The following is a 22135-nucleotide window of genomic DNA, read 5'->3' as shown; positions in this document are numbered from 1 at the left end:
ACTTAAAAAAAAATGCTGTTGGTGTAAAAACAACACTATAAAAAATCTTACCTATACAAAATACTCAGCTTCAGGATGCTGGTGATGATGAAGATCCTTTTCCCTAGGTATTTTGATTTCCATACGTGCAAGGGATCGAATCAGTAGACTTCATGCACACAGTAAAAGATATCCCAAAGACTTCAGGCTATGGGCAGACAAGATCAGGTATAGATTCAACTAGAGGCGTTTCCTTCCTCATTCATTTAGAATGATGGGTAAATGAGGAATATCTACTTTCCTGTTTAAAGCAGTTTGTTGACTTAAAAGACTGTAGTTGTGTCCAGTTCAGCTATCCACATAATTAGCACAGTCAGAGTCATATCCTGCAGTTTTATCTGCATGAAAACTGTTGGAACAGGACATAAGTGTGTATGCAGGATGTGAATACATTATTGTTATTATTTTAACACTTTTGCTGCTTTGCCTCCACTACACATGCTGTGCTGCTTATATCTTATTGACTTTCTTTTGAAGTTAGGGGGATGTTAAGATAAGCCTGATCCACTCAGCAGTAAAAAGAATTGGTGTTACACCACTTGGACACTCCAGGAACAGTCAAAGTAATCAAGTGGCTTTAAGTCCCTTGATTCCTACCTGCAAAATATTTGCCATGCACTGTTCTATATCTCAAGTTGAAGTCATGATTGTCATTGGACATTCCAGGAAAGCAGATTAGATAAGCAGTTGTAAAGCAATAACCAGTTCCTTTGGCTAGTTTCTTACCTATTCTTTTAATACCATTTTATTAGAAAAAGTATATGTTTTCAACTTCTTTTGCCATTACTGACCTATCAAATTTGCATTTTGTTAAGCAATACGAGGATTCTCTCCGCAACACAAAATCTGCAGTTTTGAAGAGGCAAAAGGTTTGGATAGGATCAATGAGAGAATGCCACCAAGAAAAGATGCTCTTCAGCAAGATGGTATTAGTTCTGTAAACACAAATGCCAGTGGAAACAATGGAACTGGTAACAACAATGCACAGTGACTGCTCCAATTTCTGGTTTACTCACATATGTCTTGTCTGAGAATTCCTAGATTTACTGCTTTCTGACATGACAACAGATGAAATAGCCAGGGGGATCAGTCAAACTGACTACTTAATGTGATATGGAAAACATCCTGATCCCACTGAAGAGAAACCATCATGCTTTTGAGACAACTGCCCCTCTGTATAAGTGATGACTTGAACATCTCTTCGGCATGCTTCTTCTATTGGCAGAAAATCCATTGCTGACTGCTGAACCTTGGAGAGATCTGGGAAAATAATTGGGCTGTTATCACTAAAGCACATCTAGACTAGCATCTTATGCTTATCATTGTCAACACTTTTAAGTTTACAAATGGGATGTTCTTTTCAGTAGAGCTAGATTTTTTTTAAATCAGACTTTTAAATACAGCCCTTAGAGCTAACTATTTATTAATGGACATTAGTTCATGAAATGTCTTTAAAAGATGGAATAGAATGGTCTTAAAAAATCTGAGGCTGCAAAAAACTGTATTTTAAATAGAGAAAAATGCCAAAAATCTCAGTTGGTTATTCTATAAAATGCTGACCTCAGGTGCACTCCTTAGATACTGCTAATTCTGTATTTTGTAGTTATGGCTTATCAGAAGAAGATTTCTACATAGGAAAGTTTATTACTTGAACACAGATTAAAAAAATATATTTAATTTAGAAATTTTTTTCCCAGCTTTTTCAAAACTCTCCCCACTTTGAAAAATTTTTTAAATTATATCTATCTATCTATCTATCTATCTATACATCTATATGTATATATATAATATAGATAGATATATAGATATCTATATAGATATATATATATATACACACATGCACACACTAATTTTAAAGTGAAAAATCATGGAACTGCTTAATTTTAAGGTACTTTTAATTGAACTTTGTACATTATGTTGAAGTAAATTTTGATTCATATCAAGTCTGTAAAGCTTGGCATTGTATTTTGTGTATGCATGTTTTCATTTTGCAAAATATTTAATATATTGGCCTATGATGTACATCTCTAGGTTACATAGATGTTATTGGTACTTTTAGTTCATTGTGAGTATTACAGTTGCATAAATAGCTAATCACTGGGCTGAATAGCTGCAAGCTTTTTATTATTTTTTAACTCTAAAGGAAACTGAAAATGTTATGGAAATACTTTTGTTTAGGCAATGCAGCGCATAAGTAATTGCTCTGTTCAACTGCTAAGGCATTAGTGAAAGTGTAAAATCGAGACTGCATGTATTTTGATAGCTACAGGACTGCTTGGTTAAAACTGAAATTCTATGCTGATTCGTTCACAAATAATGAACTGTACTGATTGCCTCTGTACTTTTGTTATATATTTTGACATTTGCTACCTTTCTCATCCCCTGGAACACAACTTGAAACTTAAGTCACTTGAGTTCATCTCCCTTTTTTTGTTTGCCATAAGGTACAATCTGTATATATACCCCTGTCTCAGTCAAAACTTTTATGCATGTTCTGAACTATTCAAGTATTTTATAAACAGTAGCACACAATAAATTTTGTGCATGGGCTGCGGCTCCTATCATTGTGTATTGGTTTTATTTTGAACGCTTAGGTCTAATCAGACCCAGGTTATTTTAAAACCTGAAGAGTATTTCTAACTATTTTTAAAATCAGAAAACAGTTTAATGAATGTAACTTGAGCGGGCAGGCTTAATTTATTTTCTGAGCAATATTTTAATATAATTGAAGCCAAAAATGTATTAACTTGAAGTCCTGCTGCTTCCAGGGAGAGTGTTAATATTTTATTAATGAGATTTTTAGAAACAGAACACCTAAGAATTTGTGTATTAAATTTGACATTCATTATAGGTTTCTACAGAGCTATATCTAATGTGCAATGCTAGGCTTTACTCAAAAGAATAGCTGTTTATTGAGTTTTTTCATATGTGAGGACTGTGCATGATCTTTTAGGATGTGAACTAAGGTGATGTTTTTGATAGCAGGTAATATCAGAGCCAATCTTTCTGGCCAGTTTTGATTAAAGGCAAATGAGAAAATCTGCTGAATGTTACCAGTGTATATTAACCACAAAATTGTTACAATAGTGGTGATGGCTTATACATCCCAAAAACTTGAATTAATGTTTAAGTTTTACTGCATTTTAGATGCAGTGTAATTGGGAACAACCGTTCAAATGGTTGGAATACAGAAATCCAAGATCCAGACAGTGGTGAGTGGCCCCTGTGTTCCTGGACTCTCACTAATTTGTGATACGTGACATTGGGAAGGAGAAAAATGGGCACCTGTATTACAAAGTTCTTTTTATCTGAGGAGCAGTCCATCAGTAGTCTTCCATGATGGTGTTCAGTTGGGGAAAAAATCCAACAAGTTTTCACAAAGCAGTCTCTTAATGGACTGGCTCTCAATTAGTTGTTGTTCTGAGTCGGTGGGAGGTTGTGTATTAAAAGAAATACAATTGAAACCTCTGATACATAGAAGATACGTTCTCAGTGGCCAGGATCACAGCAAGAATGGAAGGCAGCAATGAAGTCTAATGTAACTTAAAAACTTTAGCTTGTTCAGAGTAGACAGGTTTTATTAAGAGTTTTGTCTGACAGTCCTTTCACCCTGTAATTCTCTATTTTCCTAGAGCATCTTACATGAGGAGAAGTCTGCCGTTAGGTAGATAACTGCATTTTGCTTTTTAGTGTATGTACTTTGACATAAATGAAGATGGTCCTTCACCTTGTCTCTAGAAAAGTCCTAAATGTACCATGAGACTGAGTATTTTGAGCCATGTATTTTCCCAGTATGCTTTTAATGTTTCTGGTTGTTTGGATTCCAGATTGGATATTTTCAGATTGAGTCAGAAAAGCAGGATGGGGACTACTATTTATACTCTAGCACCATTCCGTCATGTTTCAGCAACTCATTCTTCCTCATTATTATCTACCTGGGTGTTCAGCTTTGCTATTTGCAATTGTGTTTTTTCCCTTAACTATGAAATTGGGACCTACCAACAGAGGGCATCCAGGTGTGACCTTGTGCATTGCCATACGTTATTTTATCAGACCTAGTAGTGAACAGCTGCAAGCAAGACAGCTGAAAATATCAGTATCTGATGTTGCTAGGTTTGAAAAATCAGAAAATACAGTAATTGTTTGACAAATTGTTCTCTCTGTCCTGTCTTCCTATGGGTAGTTATTTGGATAGTAAGAACTGGGGTGGCTGAAAGCCCCTGTCTGGAAAAAAAATAGATTTATATCTCCATTACTAAACTTGCTTTGAGAAGGTGAGTCTTCATGCCATGAGTGTTTCTCTCATTGGTCAAGACATCAGAAGGAAAGATTCCTGGCTAATAACGAGTGTGTATTTTCCCCATCATTTGTATGCACTTGCTAGACTTCTTTTTTAAAAGGAAAAGTCCTGATTATTTTTGCTTCCTGCACTAAACATTGAAGAGACTGATATAAATGGCTTTGTGCCAGTTTTGTATTGTCTCTAGTCTTTGTCTACACAGGGATCTACATGACCTGCAGCGTGAACTACATCTTCTGACTCTGCATTACACACACTTCACTCAACAGTTGTGCATTGGCCCTAGGAGATGAAGACTGCAGTGTGGTGCCGTGTAGTACATTTTAGCCATGCCCCAGTTAGGGCTGGGTATTTGACCAATCAAATATCAGTTGAAAATTGTCAGTGGGTCCAAATAATACACAGAGAAAGCATAATTTTTGCACTAAGATGTGTCAAGAAACAAAAAAATTTGTCAAGAAAACTACCAAAAATATAGGGTGGGCTTTTTTGTGAAATTGCTATAATCTTTGACTGGTCAAAAAATATGCAGTCAGTGGACAATATTGTTCTTTCCCACCCTACCCCCAATTGGCCTTCTGTTAGGACAGAAGGGTTGGCACAGAAACCCTATGCAATTCATAATGGCTGAAGGTAAGTTGTATTCTCAGGGTTTTTTCTTAGGGCACTATCCTACCCACTTTGAACAATGTAAAGGTGCTTTCTTGAGAGAGAGGCCCAATGTGTAGAATACGTTCCAGTAACTGCCAGCTTTCACCACTCTGACAGGTGAGTTAATGCATAGATTGGTGTAAGTGCCTTGAATCTGGAGTAATAATGCAAGGAAAAGTCTAGTTTAAAAAAAAAAAAAAGTTGTCAGGTGTCTGTCATCTGTGCTGAGGTAGCCATTAGTTCAATACTGTGATAGCATTTATTGTCAGTTGCTGCCCTGGTGTAGCTGTTCACATGTTCCCTCTGGATCCCAGAGCAGTTTAAGTCTGTGAGCAAAGCCTATGAAAATTGCACCAGTGTCCAGGAATTCCAGGTGCAAAGCATCAGGGGGTTTTTTCACCCCCCACATCTTTGAAGACTCACTGCCACCTAGTGACCTAAATTGGAGATTGAACAATGATACAATTCATTTTAGACCATGTAGTTGTGTCTACTAGGGATTTCAAAGGTACAGCTCATTAAAGCCCTTCAATCTAGATCTGTCCCGCTGCCCCAAATAGGTTTGCCACCCCTGCTGCATAATCCAACTACGCAGAATCATGGTCTTACTCAGTCTCCACCAAACAATTTTCAAGACTTCTCTGTGAAGTGGTCTAGGTCTCGACTATCCAGCTGGCAGCCTACAAGCTGCTCCCAGCCCATGGGTTCCCATCCAACCACTATGCATCCACAGCCGTGTTCCCTGCAGGCAGGGTACTACAGTAGTGAGGAGACTGGAGCCTGGTGCCTTCATGGCAGGGAGTGCGGGGAACATGTAGCGTGGCTCCCAGCTGCTCAGATATTGGTCAGCTCTTGTCTAGGTTGTTACTGCTATACAGGTCCATTTAACTGAAATCTTAAACGGCTGGTTTAAGCACAAAGACAGGCAGGTGTTCCCCTTTCTGAAGTTGGGCAGAATATGCACTCTGATTTCAGGAAGAGGGAGTGTGGGTCCTCTTTGATTTTGTTTGTTACAAGGAAATTCAGACAGTATTTCAAAGATCCTGCAAGCCATCTGGTTTTAATGTTAATGGTGCGTAAATACGTTGAACATCAGCTGACTTAGCTGGATCTTAATAGTACTATACCAAGCATGCTTATTTATATCAGGATAAAATTAACTTGAACAGTTGAATGGGGTTGCCTCTTTTGGCCTGAGGCAATTGATAATCATTTGTAGCACATACGAAAAGGCAAGCAGGTCATGCTGCAACTGTTCTTTTCATCCTCACTGGGAATTTGCTAGGATGATCAGGCTACCTAATGCCTGAGGGCAGTCTCAATATTTTGCCTAAAGTATGGGGTCAAAGCTGTGGTCCAGGCTGATTTGTGGAGGGGAGCGGGGTGTCCGGCGTTGTTTGTGAGTTCTAGGTACTATTTTTGGAGCCTGTTTAAAGTCAGTCTGCACAAGTCCCTCCAGCAGTCAGAAGGGTGCACCTTGCAGGATTGCTTAAAACCAGAACCAGGCTATTCGATGTACATGCCTGCTAGGAACTGCTCTATTCAGGTACTTGGTTCCTGCTTTCTTATTTTGTTGCAGCTTCTCTTCCCATTCCGTTTGTTCCTCCCCACTTGAAGCACTTTCACATTTAAAGGGAGACTCTAGCTTATATTCTCTCTGGACCAAAAGTAGCTACAACAGCAAGATTTGACATTTTTTTTAAACTGATTTTACTGTGTTACCCTCTTTCACATCAGCCTCCTTAAATAGCTAGTGAGGACTGCAGTTGTGGTCACAGAAACGCATGGTAAGTTTATAAGAAGCTGCTTTAGAATCAAACCAGAAGTAAGCTATTGGTTTTTTTGTATGTGGAACTGAAAAAAAAGTCTCCTGTGTCTAACATGAAAACTTACTGAGTGTTTGTGTACCAAAGGACTGCAAATGTAGGCAAGCCAAAAGTGCTTTGTTGTCAGAGGAGGACAAACCCATTCAGCTTTGGGAGGGCTCTAGTAGTAACTCTAATCTGGACAGAGGCCTGCATCTGCTACTGGCTGCATTCAAATGAGGGACCACCACCATTAGGAAACAAATCACAGGCCAGTACCTTGTTTTCTTGAGCATCAAGAGCAGCTGAACTTTTGCAACTGAAGGGGGACACAAACCCATGGATGTATGTTACTCAGGGCCCACTTCTGTCCCTATTAACTTAAAGATACCAACATGCTGCACTGGAAATGTTTGAAATTGTAAATAGAAAGGCATTTCTTCTAACACCTGTGGAGGGGCAGACATTAGTGAACAGTTTACTTTTGTGGCTTTTGCTCATGAACCTCCATGGCTGTCCTCAGGAAAGAGATGCATGAGTTATTCTCAGCCATGTGTGCCAATATATCTTTAAGAGTACTAGGATTCAGGTATGTTAGTCTGAAGAATTCTGCTAAAGCTAAGTTCCACCCTGGCTCTGGGTAGTCAGGCTGCTGTTTCTGTATGTCTTCTCCAAAGGGCAGGTAGAAACGGTTTACATGCATTTTTTCAGCCTCCTCACTTTTTAACATTTGTGTAAAGGTGCATATATAATTAATGGGGAGGTCATGCAAGTGTTAGCATGATCTGTACCCACCTTACTGAAGTTGCTTGTGTTAAGAGAAATTAGTTTTATTCAAAAAGAGTAGTTGCCAGTGAGTAGAAACTGCACATACAAACTTACTTTGCAACCTGAAGTGACAGCTGCTTGGAAAAGGGGCACACTCATTCACTGTTCTGAACCCCCTTAGCTCTTAAATTCAAGGAGTGATGCCAACGATGTGCACTTTTACAGGATTGTACCAGGTAGCAATAAAAGGCCCACTCGTATTCAAGATCAAAAGGCCTTTCAGCATCTGAATACCCTACTATGAGGATTAAGAGTGATTGAACTGACATTTATGGTGACAGCTAAGAAGAAAGTTTAGCTTCATGATTACTGTGGTGATTCTACTTTAACCATTTTGATTGTCCAGGTCAAATGTGTACAGGACCTTTTGCCTTTACAGTAGAAGTGATTTTGTGCTAACTGTTCTTGAGGGAAACTGGAGCAGAAATCAGATTTGTAGTTATTTTTCAATGGGTCAAAGACAACTGACACCTAAGGTAGCAGATATATACACATACATATATACACACACACATATACACACATTTTTATATAATGTAAAGTACAATAGTATGTTTCCAACTTAAGGCAAGTGTATGTGCAAAATAAAAGCTTTAAAATCATTTATCATTAAGGCATATTTGGTATATAGCATGAAATCATTCCCATAGGTACATGCAAGGGCAAGTGTGTTTCTCTGCTTTGCTATATAGGTCATTAAGTTTGTTTAAAAAATAATAATTTCTATTGCCCAACAATTGCCAGCAGCAAACGTCTGTAGTCACCGCTTGTGTCACTTGCTATCATTGTTGCCAAAGTCTTCTGGTACAGCTGTGTAAACATCTGTTTGATCTGCACAAGATCAATCTGTGCCAAAAGAAATAAGGTGAGCACAAAATTATTTTTGACAAGTAAAAGCAATTCATCCGATGTTATATATCTGTCAGGATAATTTCAGTAGTAGAGAGAGACAACCCATTTGCAACGAACCCAGGCAAAACTATAAGCAGACAGGCAAGAGGTTCTCTGTTTATTAAGCTGCCATTTCAGAAGTAACAGAAACAATTCTGTCAAAGCTGCACTTAGCCTCCAGATCCTAGCAGAATCTGAGGAAGAATGTCATTGAGGCTTCTGTTACCAAGTTTCCTATAAAAGTGGCTGCCTGGGGTAACTTTATCTCCTTTCAAAGATTCTTTCCTAACTCCAAGGGTCTCCTTAATTAACCATCTCACACAGGACCTCCCCACACATGTATTCAGGTGGGCAAGTCATTTTGGAAGCAAAAGATGCATTCAGTCTGAAAGGGTGAAGACACAAATGCTTGAAATTCTTTCAAAAGGGGAAGGTTCAGCTGATCTGTTCTAAATACTGTGTATGAATGAGCTAAGAACTGTTCAAATGCAACAAACCTACTCCTTCACCCAGGGTTAAAACTTTCCTTTTTATAAAGGGTTCTAAACTGAGGATGAGAAATGCAAGATATTAAAATAATCTCCACTCCAGTTTGAGAATACTACTATGATACTTCATTCTACATGAGCCCCTCATCCAGCTATTAACTTTGTAGTAGATGGGAGTCATGGATTCTAGGAGGCTAGTAACATCTCAGAGTGAGCTGAATATTTACAACCAGGCAAGTCCTGTTTCCAGTAAAGGAACTTGATCTGCAAAGAGTTACATTTGCAATAAAAGATTGATTTCAGCTACAGGTAAAGTTGACATCAAAACCTTTAAAATCCATTTCTTCCTTGCTTGGAGAAACAAAATGGTTCTTACCTCGCTGCGAGTGACTATAATTCTGATGAGTGTTGAATCGTCTGTGCCCGCTCCTTTCATAGAATGGTAAAGTCTCTCAGCAAAAAAGGCTGGACGATTTAAAGCACACTGCACTGCAAAACACATGTACAGTGTTAGTTCAGGTTCTGTATACTGTTGCTGCTGTTCATTCGGCAATATTGCATGATTTTTGCTAAAACACTTAATAGTAAATCCTGTCAAACAAACATCTGATCAAGCAGTTGCTAGTTTAAAGTACTTAAATCCCAGGAGGATGGGAACAGTGTTTATGGTCTCTTAAGCGTGACAACATTATATGCACATAGGTAAGATTACAGCTCAGCTTCCATTGTTGGCTGCCCAGCATTCTAATATTATAAAAGCCTACACTTAAGCCTGTCTGTCTGTCCGTAACACTTTATTTGCACTCCGATTGGCTGACAGAAACAGCCAATCACAGTGCTCCAAGCATGGAAGTGTGCTGCCATGATTCCAAAGCTGTGCTGAGGAGGGGACAGAGGGTGGGAGACCTGGCCTCAGCTCCCCCACCCCGCTCCCTGCCAGATGCAAAACAGCAGCAGCATAGGGTGTTAGGTGGCGGCACTCCATCCCATCCCCACCCTGCTCATTCTTGACGGTCAGTTGGCTAGTTTAAATATGAACTCTGACATGGCTATTTAAAAATTACAATTCAGTGTGATGGTCCAAAAGGACAACTCTTTTGAAAAAAGTTCACTGCAATCTTAATTCTATAAAAATTGTTAAAGGAAACACTCAAACTATTCACTTAAAAACCTCTTTCCATTAAATAATCAATATGAAACCTCTCTCTTCTAGCTCTATAGCTAGAATTTTATCACTGTAAGTGCACATTTCACAGGCACTGGGTGGCAGATTTAAATTATCTGTGTTCAGCTGCACATTTCATGAGAGTTCTTTTCCATTGCTGACTTCCCTGGGACAAGCACTGATTTTTTTGCAGTGCTTCAGTGGAATCCATACCTAGCAGAGCTCTAAACTGCACAATCAGCAATGGCTGCAGAAATGGCATCTTTCAGGATTAAAATTCTCATGTACTGGGAAGAGGTAAAAGGATCTGTTGACTAACAGTAACAGCAGAGTTTAGGGAGCTTCTAATACTACAGGAACCCCCATCTTATAACAGATTCATTTTTTTTACTGTACTGTTTCATAGAAGTTGTGATTCTTAAATGATTATTTTTAGTGTATATTCATTTTTTCTTATGGACATTATTTTAAGCTTGATTTTTTCCAGCCACCATTGTACAGTACGTTGGAGAAAACCTCTAGCTTGCTAATCCTTCTTATGCTGGAGCTGCTAACTTCTTTTATTACTGAATGCTCTAAATCCTCCACCTTCCTTTTAAATAGGTGTGGATGCTTAGTAGCCAGAATGTAAAGACATGAATGAGATTTAATTCAGAAGAAAATACTGGAAATGATCATACCACAGAATCAGAATAGGGCTAGAAGGGAACCCAAGAGATCGTCTAGTCCAGTATTTCTCAATCCATACGTTATAACCCAAAACTGGGTCACAAAACTATATTAAAAGGTCATGAACACACTTTAAATCTTTTCTCTTGCAGGCTGGCAGAGTTGCAGCCTGCAAAGGGCTGCTTGGGGCCTTCCCTCCCCTATGCACCCACCCCCTACTCCACACACTGGGGGCAAACAGGTCAGGAGTGAGGAGCACTGGGTCGGGGACTAGCCACCGATGTTTAAAACGGGTCCTGGTACAAGAAAGGCTGAGAACCACTGATCTAGTTCAACCTCCTACTCAAGGCAAGATCATCCCTGACTAAACCATCCCAATGTCTAACTTGCTCTAAAAAACATCCAAGGATGGAGATGCCAGAATTTGTCTAGGTAGCCTATTCCAATACTTAACTGTCCTCATAATGAGGCAGTTCATACTAAAATCGCCAGCCTAAATTTCCCCAGCCGCAATTTGACGTTTGCTTCTAGACCTGGCCTCTACAGCCAGATAATAATTTTATCATCTTTTTTTGACCTGGAAAGATGTGGGCAGCAGGGTCCCCCAAGTCTCAGTCCTTGGATCTGAGCTATTCAATGTCTTCATCAGTGACTTGGATGAGGGCATGGAGGGCACTCTGTCCAAATTTGCGGATGACACAAAATTATGGGGTGAAGTTAACACACTAGTGGGAAGGGGTCAAATCCAGGCAAACCTGGACAGGTTGGAAAAGCGGGCAGAACACAATAGGATGCAGTTCAACAAAGACAAGTGCAAAGTATTGCATCTACAGGGAAGGAATCACCAACACAATCTATAGGCTAGGGGATGACCTTCTCAGCACTACAGCAGCAGAAAGGGATCTTGGAGTCACAGCTGACTCCAAATGAATATGAGCTGTCAATGTGACAAAGTAATCAATAAAGCTAACTGCATTTTATCATGCATTTGCAGGTGCATCACAAACAGGTCCAGGGAGGTGATACTTCCCCTCTGCCGCACTGCTCAGGCCACAGTTGAAGTGCGGCGCTCAGAACTGGACACAGTACTCCAAGAAGTATGTGGACAACCTTCAGAGGATTCAAGAGGAGGGCCACTCGTATGGTTAGGGGCCTGCAGGCAAAGCCCTACAAGGAGAAATTGAGGGACAGCAAGAAATTGGAGATGCTCTGTTTACTATGGCAGCCCTTGGAATAACCAGGAACAACAGCCACAAACTGACAGAGAGCAGAGTTAGGTTAGACATCAGGAAGAACTTCTTTATAGTAAGGATTGCCAGAATCTGGAATGGGCTTCCAAGGGAGGTGGTACTCTCCCCTACCTTGGGGAGTCTTTAGGAAGAAACTGGACAAGCACCTGGCTGGGGTCATCTGACCACAGCGTTCTTTAATGCTCAGGGCAGGGGGTCAGACTCAATGATCTATTGAGGTCCCTTCTGACCCTAACAACTATGAAGCGTGGCATGCAAAACTGAACATAGTACTCCAGGTGAGGCCTCACCAGTGGTGAATAGAGTGGGATAATCACTTCCCTAGATTTGCAAATTAACCTCATATTAACAGAACCCACTATGATTTTAGCCTTTTTCACAAGTGCACGCTGTTGGCTGACATTCAGCCACTGTGCCTCCCCACCCCTTCCTCCCTCCCTCCCAGGTCCTCATCTGCAGTACTGCAGCCTCCTCAGTCTGTATTTGTGCATGTGCCCCAAGTGAAGGACTCTGAATTCTCCTTATGAAATGTCATTAATTGATTTAATTCAATGCAACTGATTTATCAATATAACTTAGCTACATTTAACTTGGAGAAGATCAGCATCTACTTCAGGGGTAGGCAACATCTTTTGGCCGGAGTGCCAAAAAACACCAAAATGCCTACCTTGGAAGGTGCCAGAGTGCCGGCATGGCAGAAAAATAAAACAAGGACAAGAGGTACATGGCAGGATGCCTTGCTTGTTCCCCTTGCCCCCCACCCAAACCCTCTGCCCCCCAGCCCTACTGCCCCTTGCCCCCACCCAAAGCCCCTGCCCCACAGCTCAGACTCTGTGGCTGCCAGCAGCTATCCCAGCTCTGGGTAGCTGCTGGAGCCTGGGTGCTCCAAGTAGGCCTTGCAGTGTCCCAGCTGCCTGCTAGAAGCAGCCGGGGATCCCAGCTGGGAGCAGCTCCCCAGAGCCAGGGCGGCTGCAGCCGGGAGTCTCCAAACAGCTGTGCCGGGCTCCGGCACCAGCTCTGCACTGGCGCGTGCAGGCGTGCCATGGTGGGGGTGGGGCCTGAGGCAGCGCAGCCCCGGTCTCTCCCCTGCTCCCAGCACAGAGGTGATGAGCCTGACGCAGTTGTTTGTAGCCTGCCCGTTCCCAGGCTGGCTACAAACAGCTGTGTCAGGCTCATCACCTCTGTGCCAGGAGCAGGGGAGAGACCAGGGCTGTGCTGCCTCAGGCCCTGCCCCCACTGCCCACTCCGAGGCGTGCCTGCACACGCTGGTGCAGAGCTAGTGCCGGAGCCTGGCACAGCTGTTTGGAGACTCCCGGCTGCAGCCGCCCCGGCTCTGGGGAGCTGCTGCCAGCCGGGATCCCTGGCTGCTTCCAGCAGGCAGCTGGGACACTGCAAGGCCTGCTCAAAGCAGCCCAGGCTCTGTCGCTGGCGGTAGGTGCCCGGAGCCAGCTGGCTGCCGTGTGCCAAGCAAAATGGCCTCGCATGCCACGCTCAGCATGCATGCCAGGGGTTGCCGACCCCGATCTACTTCACTGAAATCATGAAAGTTCATCTTTGAGTCAGAACTAGGTAAGTTAGCCATTAATTCCTTCAAAAAATATATATGACTTACAGATAGCCTTCAGACCACGTTCTACATTTCCAGAAAACTCCCGGTCAATGCTGCTTAACAAATCACGATTAGCAATCTGCAAAGAAAAGGTAAAGGGGTTTAATCTTTTACATGTGTTGTGGGAATGGAGCCAAATTCAACCCTGACAAATGTGGAACAAATCCATTTGTTGTCAGTGGAGTTTTGCCCATTTTTACCTCAGGGCTGAATTTGATTCAGAACCTTTAATTGAAGAGCTTCTACCTTAGCATATACTTCAGCTGTAGCTTTCAGTTGGGGAAAGCTTCTAGTTGCTAGAACCATGTTGAAGCAAGACTCATCAGTCCCAAGTTTCCCTTCACCAGCTTGGTAAAGACGTTGAGCATCCTCTTGAGCTTTTTGGTAGTCCACATTTTGATTCTCATCCCTGTTACCCTGCAGATGAAGATATTAAATGTGGAATCAAATGATGTGCCTGCAGTGGATCACAGCACAGCAAGGTTTTCAAAGACAGGGCCTTACGTTCTACAGCTGAACAACCGTTAGAGCTCTGCTAGTTTCTGAGAAAACCTGACTGGTTAGAGAAGCACACACACATCTGCTCTCAGTCATACTTTGCTGGCCTACATAAACAAGTGAGGTCTGGAGCAAAGACTGCACCCACAGATTTTGTTCTGTCCTAAAGGCACAGAAGTCCACAAGTCCTTACTCCTTTCCACATGGCTTACCTGGCACATAGAGATAAGCAGTCGTTCAAAGTGTCCTGAGGTGTCTGCTCTGATATCCTTCTCGATGTCTCTTCCAAATTCTGTTTTGTAGCACCTGACTATGTCTCGAATTTCCTGGTTTGTTCTTGTACAGAGGATCTCAATCAGCACTCTCTCCTGAGTGCCTGCTCCCTAGAGGCAAAGAAAGAGCATGTCACTCCACCAGAAGAACCATTTACCAGTTTGCGTACAGTTATAAGTACACCCGACAGCTAGCCAAATTTATACCATATTCTGAAGTTACTCTAGTGCGGTCTGTCTCTGTCTTCTGAAAGCTCTAAATCCTCTAGTCTCATTTTAAATTGAATCTTTTTTTTTTCTTTTTTTTTTCCAGAAACAACTGCTGAGTCAGGAGTTTCTCAAAGAGCAGTGTATGAATGACAATGAAGTAAGAGTGCCAATGGTAGGCAACGTGAAAGACTTAAAGGGAGAGAAAATATCTGAACTGACCTTTCCCTTCTTATGTGCGCTCAAGAGCAAGGTAAAGGCTTAAAAAGGCTGCCATGGAAACTATGCATGGGTCTCGATTTTTATCTTCTTATTTATAAATATAAGTGATGTCACCATTCAATCTTAGCCACTGGGTATATGATTGTTTCTGCCCCCCTACTGTCTACTCAACTGGCCTACGTGAGTGAAGATAGTGTCCATATGTGCTACCTACTGCACAAATAAGCCAGGAACTTTAAGGATAGGAGTAATGGTTTCAGCATATAAACTCTTATTCTAACTGTTGTAACCAGCTCACTTGAGTCAAAATGGAATTTCTCAAACAGTCTACCTCACATATCACTTGAGCAATTATACAAAATGCAATGCAAATATGCAGTTCATTATTACATCTCTGGGAAGTCAGTCAAGAAAAAATGATACCCATAAGTAACCTATATTGTAGTTTTAGTATGTTTAGTATTGTAGTTTTATTCACATAAAAATAATTGTGACTCAATCTAATATGTATCTTGTGATATAAAGGAAAAAATCATTTGTAACAGTAATTCTTTAGCACCAGTCATGATTTATTTTTATGTCAAAAACATGGCCATTGCCTGAAAAAGGCTTAAAATATTACATGCAAACAAATGAAAATAACATTAATTTCTCAGTATTCTAGGCAAGAAAGAGTTTAGACTTTCAATTTTCAGAAAGTTAAGCAAACAGGGTGCAGTTTTCAGTGCAGTCCATCTTTTAACTTCCCTATTATGTCAAGATGTTTTAGTAAAGAAGTGATGGCAAGAGAAATAATCCAAAAGGAATAAAAGGGTGACAGCTGACTCCCTGTGATAAAATTTAAGTTGCCTTGACTCATCTTTAATTACCATCACATGGAAATTCTGCAGCTACTTTAGATTTGCTTGGTTTTCGCAGGCCTAACTCACTTTAAGGTTTCTAAAGAAACCATCCCATTAAGAGTTTGGATGTTGTAGAAAAAGTTTTTGGAAACTCTGGAAGCCATATTCTCAAGTTTCTGCCACCATTTTTTTTTTCCTTTTGGCTTTGTTCATAAGAGAGGTAAACCTTCAGTTGTTGATATTGTCGCACTAGAAATCAGTTAAAGGGCACAGTAAGGTAGTTCTGCAGTTTTAATAGCTTTGTCACATAATACAGGATCTACAGTAAAAGCCACATTATCTGGTACTTTACAAGCCAGCACTCTATATTAACCAGCTTGCCAGCTTGTAAAGTAAAGGTGAAACTGGAAGTGCCCACCATGGCACTTCTGGTTTCACCGAGCCCATATGGCCCAGGGCAAAGCAGCCTGTGCTACCAAGCCCCCACAATAACAGTTCTTTTTCCCCTTTCTCTTCTGGCCTCCTCCCTGTCCCTCACAGCAGGAGGGGCGGCAACACGGCAGGAAGGGCAGTTGTGCACTGGACATGGCAGGAGAGGCAGCCTTTCAGGTAAGTGGCATGTTTTGTTATCCAGCACCCCAATTTGCCATGGGGGCCAGATAACAAAGTTTTTGCTGTAACTGAAAATAAGTTATTCATGATAAAACTGTACCTTCATTGCATGATATAAACTCCAGGCATCATAATATGTTCTTGGCATGAACAAAGCTAAAATCAATTCTTCCACATTTCCACTTAGTTCAGATTTCAGGTCTTTAATTAAATCCTGTCCAATTACAAAAATAAGGATGAGGTTACAAATACAAAGGTGTAATGTGAAAAAGGTCAGAGGTCCAGATTACTGTGGGCAGCATTGGTATGGGTTAGTATTAAAACAATTGCAGCTTTTATACTGTTAGGGTGCCTTTACACGTGCTCCGGGGGGGCGGGTACATTTTAATGAGCAGTTTTCCAGAGCTGCTTAAATTAAAACACTGCAGCAGCTCAAGAATTTAAGACCCTGTGTTTCAAAATGGCTGTGGAGGCGCTTTAATGCTCATTCAACGAGCTTTCATTAAAGCGCCCCCACAGCCATTTTGAAACGCAGGACACTGAATGCACAAGATGCTACAACATCCTAATTGGAATGCTCCAACAGACTCGATTAATAGAGTCTGCCCCAGTGCATTCTAATCAGAATGTGTCAGAGCATGGAGATAGGCACCGTTAGAGTTTGCAGAATTTCAGCCCAGAATGGCAGAAATCTTACGAAAGGAGCTGATTTTGTGACAGGATTGTGACATCAGCTGTTCTTTTGAAATTCTGGATCCAGAATTCAGGTACAAACTTTCCACCCACCAAATGCAAAATGGGGATGGATTAGCAGTTCTATTCTTGGCCAATTTAGTTGTATTGTTAGGATTATAATCAGCACTCTCTGCAACTGGAATTCACTAAAAGGTAGAGTTGAGGTGATTCTGTCCAAAACTGCAATACAACTCCCTACAAATCTGCCCTTCCACTGAAATACTTCAGAGGCCGTTTCAGGAAGTGTTCTCATACTTAACAGGATTGTACCCCTCAAAATTCAACTGCAGCCATTTTCTTTTACAACATGGCTAAGAGAGCAGAAAGTAGGGTGCCCCCACTTTGTTAGCTTAGTAGTTAGAGCACTGGCCAACAGAATGGGAGATGTGTGTTTGAACCCCCTCGTGCTGAGAGAACTGAAACCAAACCTCCTGCCCCATACAGCATCCTAACAACCAAACTGTAGGCTCGCCCACGTATGACTGCTTTCTACTCATCTTACTAAAGCTATGTTGGTGCTAAGAATGCAAGATTCACAGGAGTGAGTAAAAAAGGAGCATGAGTATGGCCTACTGGGCCATTCAACTGAGAGGGGAAAGACCTGAGTTCTGGTCTCCAATGACAGCTTAGGCATTTTACCTGAAACAGTCACTGTAATTAAACCAGAACTGCAGCTCTGCATTAACACCACCTTTAGCAGACTGTCCACAAACAGCTCCTAAAATTCTTACTTGGAGCAAGACTTACTTCAGCAATAACTTGGCCTAAGGAATTTAGAAGAGGCACCAGACCATCCTAGCTGCATTTCAATCATTTTCATGATATATTTTGCATACACTTTTGTTGCATTTTTCCCTATTATTTTCAGATCTTTTCTCCAATTAGGATTAAAATACAGAATGGTTTTAATTATCTGCAAGGATTTGTGATCACTCCCAGTTAAGAGTAGTTTGAATTGGAGTATTTTCTGCCCTTTAAAAGATTTATAAAAATATAGGAAGCTGTTGTTGTTTGGTCATGACTGCTTGAAGAAGTCCTATCAACTGTCAGAGGTATTCACCTGAGCTACTGACAGCAAGAACATAGGTGACTATATGCAATACCTTTAAAAAAAACAAAACACAGAAGTCAGGTACGTTCTGCCTGGGACTAAAAAACAAATGCAGACAACATGGCTTCATAGAGTGTTCATTTAGTGGCACGATAGGATCTCATCCCTGATCCCAACAATAACACCTCTTGCCGTGCTACACATGTTGTGGGATGCACATTTTTGGGATAAGGGATCAGATCCCAATCATGCCATTACTACTTGCCAGTGCAGAGAAAGACCAGAATCATGATCCCAGGCTGTCCTAGCACCAGCAAGTTAAAAGCCAAGTGCCCGCACCCTGGTGTAAACTTGTCCTAGCCCCAGGATTGTACCCAGAGGCAGGTGGAGACTCTGGTGCAGTCCCAGAGTCCCATGTACCGGGATGTCAGAGAGCCTGGCATGCAGCCCAGCTGCACATTTTTATTTATTTGTTAAGTCCTGGCACACTGGAATCCAGAAGTTCTCCAAACCAAGGGTGCCCATGATCCAGGGGTTTCAGAAAAAACTGGTCTGTGCAGCTATGCTGCACACATGGTTTTTCAGGGGGACCCCAAAATCAGGGAACTGTGGCCAGGATGTGTCAAGTTCCTTGCTTCACTGCTGTCTGAAAACTAGAGCACAGGGCAGTCAACCTGCTGTGTTGTAGGGAGTTCTGTGGTTTCCCATGACCTGGCACCTCAACCCAGCTAATGAGCTCCCTTTGACTCAGCACCCTAAAAACAGTGAGGTACAGTCCTACGCAGGGCTGCACTGCAACACTCTCAGCCTGCAGTCTCAGAGGAGCTGCCAACCAAGCCGCAAAATGCAGGCTGCATGGTGGGGAACCTGCCACATGTTCAATTCAAGGCATAATGGAAACCAGCCACAAAAATAATGTACGTTTTTGTGACTGGTTTCCCTGTTTTGTCACATTGCTAACTGCCTGAACATGTGTCCAGGTTACTGTTGGTGATTAACAGGTTAATCGCATCTTAAATACAACATTTGCAAGGGGCCAGTTACCATGTTGCTACTTAATTTTGTTTTCTTTTTAACTGATTCAAACAGTGGCCAGTGAACAAAAACATACCTTGCCATACATGGTTTTGAAAGCTGCCTTGATTTTCTGCCTTTGATCACTGGAGCGATGAGCCACGACATCAACGATAGCTTTCTCATCCGTTCCTAGGAAACAGAAAGTAATTTTATGAGAAAACATAAATATCTTACAAAATGCTTTGTTTCACTCTCTGGATATAGTGCAGAGTACAGAAATTTATTGACAAATAATACATGAGCTTAAATGATAAAATTTTCAAAAGCAGCTAAATGCTTTACGCTAAAGGCACTTCTGAAAATAAGACTTAGAATCCTTTGGGAAAAACAGGTATCCTAAATCTATACAATGAGAAGAAAAGGAAAATACTTCTTGACTCAGTATCCCTGTACACTTAAAATCTGTACCAATCTTTGTTTACCAAATCCCTTCATGGCCTTGCGCAGTATTTCTGCATCTTTCCCAGCATCAAAGTTCGGAGCAGCTTGAATTGTGCCTTGGTAACTCTGGGTCATTGCTGCCGGCTGGAAAGAGAGAGTTGGGTGTTACCAGCCAACAGAAACAAGACAAAGTACACGTAATGTTAAACTCTACAGTTGGTCCTCATTGATGGGTTGCCAAGGATTCAGCCAGTCTGTATTCCTGAACACCCCTTGGGGTGGTAGGAAATAAGCCTTTAACAGGTAGCACAAAACATGCTGCCAATCTCTAGGCAGCATTTTAGGTACAGCACTTTTTTTTGAAGACACTGGGCTTTCCAAATGCAGAATATACAGAGGACTGGAGAGAGAGAACTGCCATGTGGTAAAAAGACAATAGTTTTGCTCCCCTTTTCTACAAGACAATTTCTAAAGCAAGTCACCAGGAGGGATATCTTTTTCCAAACACATACTTCATGGAGTTGGACACTGTGCCAGGGATTATGCAGATGTTGAATAGAAAGAAATCCACCTCTCAGGCCATGTCCTGCATTGGCTATGGCAACAGCTACTTCTCTGGAAGCATTAAGAGCCTTCAGCCCACCATCCCTAGTCCCAGTTTGCCCCATGGCACCCTGGTTATCCAAATGAAGCTGTATCTATAACACATATACACATTCTGCAGGGTCTGCAAATGCCATTCGGAAACAAAAAAGCAATTGCATCCGTCCTATTGTATTTGGGCACCACTGCTTTGGGAACTCAGGAGGCGTTTGCACCAAAGGAAGATCAATGCCTCTTGGGGCTTACTGGCAAGAGATCAAAGATGGGCCTTCTGTTCTTGGATCTCAAGTGGAAAAATTATCATGCAAATACTCAGTATAACACCCTGAATTAAAACTGGCAAAGCCTGATATACAGAACAAGAGAAGCAAAAAGATATTGCATGTTCATCTCATTCAGTGTCCATGGAAAAAAGTGCTAAATTACAATTTACTGAAAATGAAGGAACAACAACCACTCAGCACCTTTCTAAAATACAACACCAGAAAATATACCAACTGCATTGCCTGGAACAAATACAGACAACAATACCAGAGAGTGACCAGGAAACATGGCAACCCATGCTGTTAAGGAACCTCAAGGACATGTACAGAACTGGTTTGGCCTTTCCATTTACTATGCAATGCTAAGTGCTCTGCAGGTATTCTTTAAGTTTTCTAGGGAGTTGGTGCCAATGTAAACTACCTTTTATAAAGCAGTAACTTCAATGCATTGGTCCTCTGCATACCCACAATCTGGAAACAGGAATAGGCATCTGTATTGGTCACATGTAACAATACCCGATTATAAAAAATCAGCATCTATTTTGTGCTCCCATTGTAGAATATACAGTATGTATAACATACTATATACGTGACTAAACCTCCTTAGTAAATCTTCTAAGTATGCAGTTAAAATGAACCAGACAAAATTTACTCATTGGCAAAGGCCTTCTAACTACACCCATGATACTCTTGTACATAAAAATTGATGAAGAGGAGCAGACAAGATGGACATGTGCATCTACTGGGGACAAAGGTGAGACGTCTCTACCTCACATGTGCCAAGGCAGCAGACCCCTCCACTCCTCTGCATATGCTGTGAAGGGGTGTGCCTACTAGATCCATACTTTCATAGATCCAGTGGTAGAACCCTTGCACAGGGAAGAGTGCAGAGGCTCTGGTCTTATTTAACCAAGAGCCCTGAACAATAGCTAGCCTTTGTGGGGTAGATTGCTATCATACCCCCTCCAAACCTATTTGCAAACTAATAGTTGCATGAGGCTCATCCGTATGTTTATAGAGAAATCAAGAATGGTATGTCATGCTGGCTTTGCTCTTGCCTTAATCTTTCTTCCAAAATACCAGCTACTAAAACCACATTAAGGTTTCATTGATCACCATCTCCCTTTTAATATTTGTAAATTCTAAAAGATTTCCTGAACTTGTTGATTTTGTCCACTCTTCCAACTTCCTGAGAACAGAAGGTTACAATAGATTGTTGGGCAGAGCTTTCTATACAGCTAAGCAAGCAGGGTACAGGAAAAAATTGGATTTAAAATGACATGTTGCCAGTTTGAATACAATCTTATTAACACGCATAAAGAATTTGTCCTCTGACCAATAATATATAGACTGCAAAATTGAGTCTGGAAACCCAAAAATGTATCTGGTTGAGTATTCATCTTAAAACATGGACATATGATATTCATTCCAAGTAAGCCATCATGCTGCAGCAGCTTACAACTTTCACTTCCAGTTCAGAAACTTTATGTCTGCTAAGTGAAAAGTCAGAGAGAAGGCAATGTACAGAAAAACCTTGAAGGCATAATCACCATCCTTTGATTTCCTCCATACTACACTATGGGTATATTTTCAATTAGTGTTTTCCATGCTGTTCTGCATAATGCCTCAGGGCACAGATTAAGAAATAGTCCTTACACTGTTTTCATATTGCTGGCA

General features: G+C 41.3%; 2 protein-coding genes across 11 annotated transcripts in view; one reads left to right on the top strand and one right to left on the bottom strand.

Moving 5' to 3' along the window:
* PPP3CB (protein phosphatase 3 catalytic subunit beta) overlaps nucleotides 1–2600 on the top strand; it is an 85493-nt gene extending 82893 nt beyond the window's left edge. For all 8 annotated transcript variants that reach the window (XM_090057284.1, XM_090057283.1, XM_090057276.1 and 5 more), the window contains one exon: nucleotides 855–2600. In XM_090057284.1, the coding sequence (XP_089913410.1) occupies nucleotides 855–1030 (176 nt within the window). In that variant the 3' untranslated portion in view covers nucleotides 1031–2600. The remainder of the gene's footprint in view (nucleotides 1–854) is intronic.
* Nucleotides 2601–8137: 5537 nt separating this feature from the next.
* ANXA7 (annexin A7) overlaps nucleotides 8138–22135 on the bottom strand; it is a 32743-nt gene continuing 18745 nt past the window's right edge. For 2 of the 3 annotated variants that reach the window (XM_090057275.1, XM_090057273.1), the window contains exons 6-13: nucleotides 19634–19736; nucleotides 19246–19340; nucleotides 16449–16562; nucleotides 14406–14576; nucleotides 13942–14112; nucleotides 13699–13774; nucleotides 9379–9491; nucleotides 8138–8469 (exon numbers count right to left, since the gene is read on the bottom strand). In XM_090057275.1, the coding sequence (XP_089913401.1) occupies nucleotides 8347–8469; nucleotides 9379–9491; nucleotides 13699–13774; nucleotides 13942–14112; nucleotides 14406–14576; nucleotides 16449–16562; nucleotides 19246–19340; nucleotides 19634–19736 (966 nt within the window). In that variant the 3' untranslated portion in view covers nucleotides 8138–8346. The other variant, XM_090057274.1, reaches the window with a different exon arrangement.

Source organism: Crocodylus siamensis, chromosome 7 (assembly GCF_052110815.1).
Source record: "Crocodylus siamensis isolate JL-2025a chromosome 7, ASM5211081v1, whole genome shotgun sequence".
NCBI lineage: Eukaryota > Metazoa > Chordata > Crocodylia > Crocodylidae > Crocodylus > Crocodylus siamensis.
This window is presented reverse-complemented; position numbering and strand designations above follow the sequence as displayed.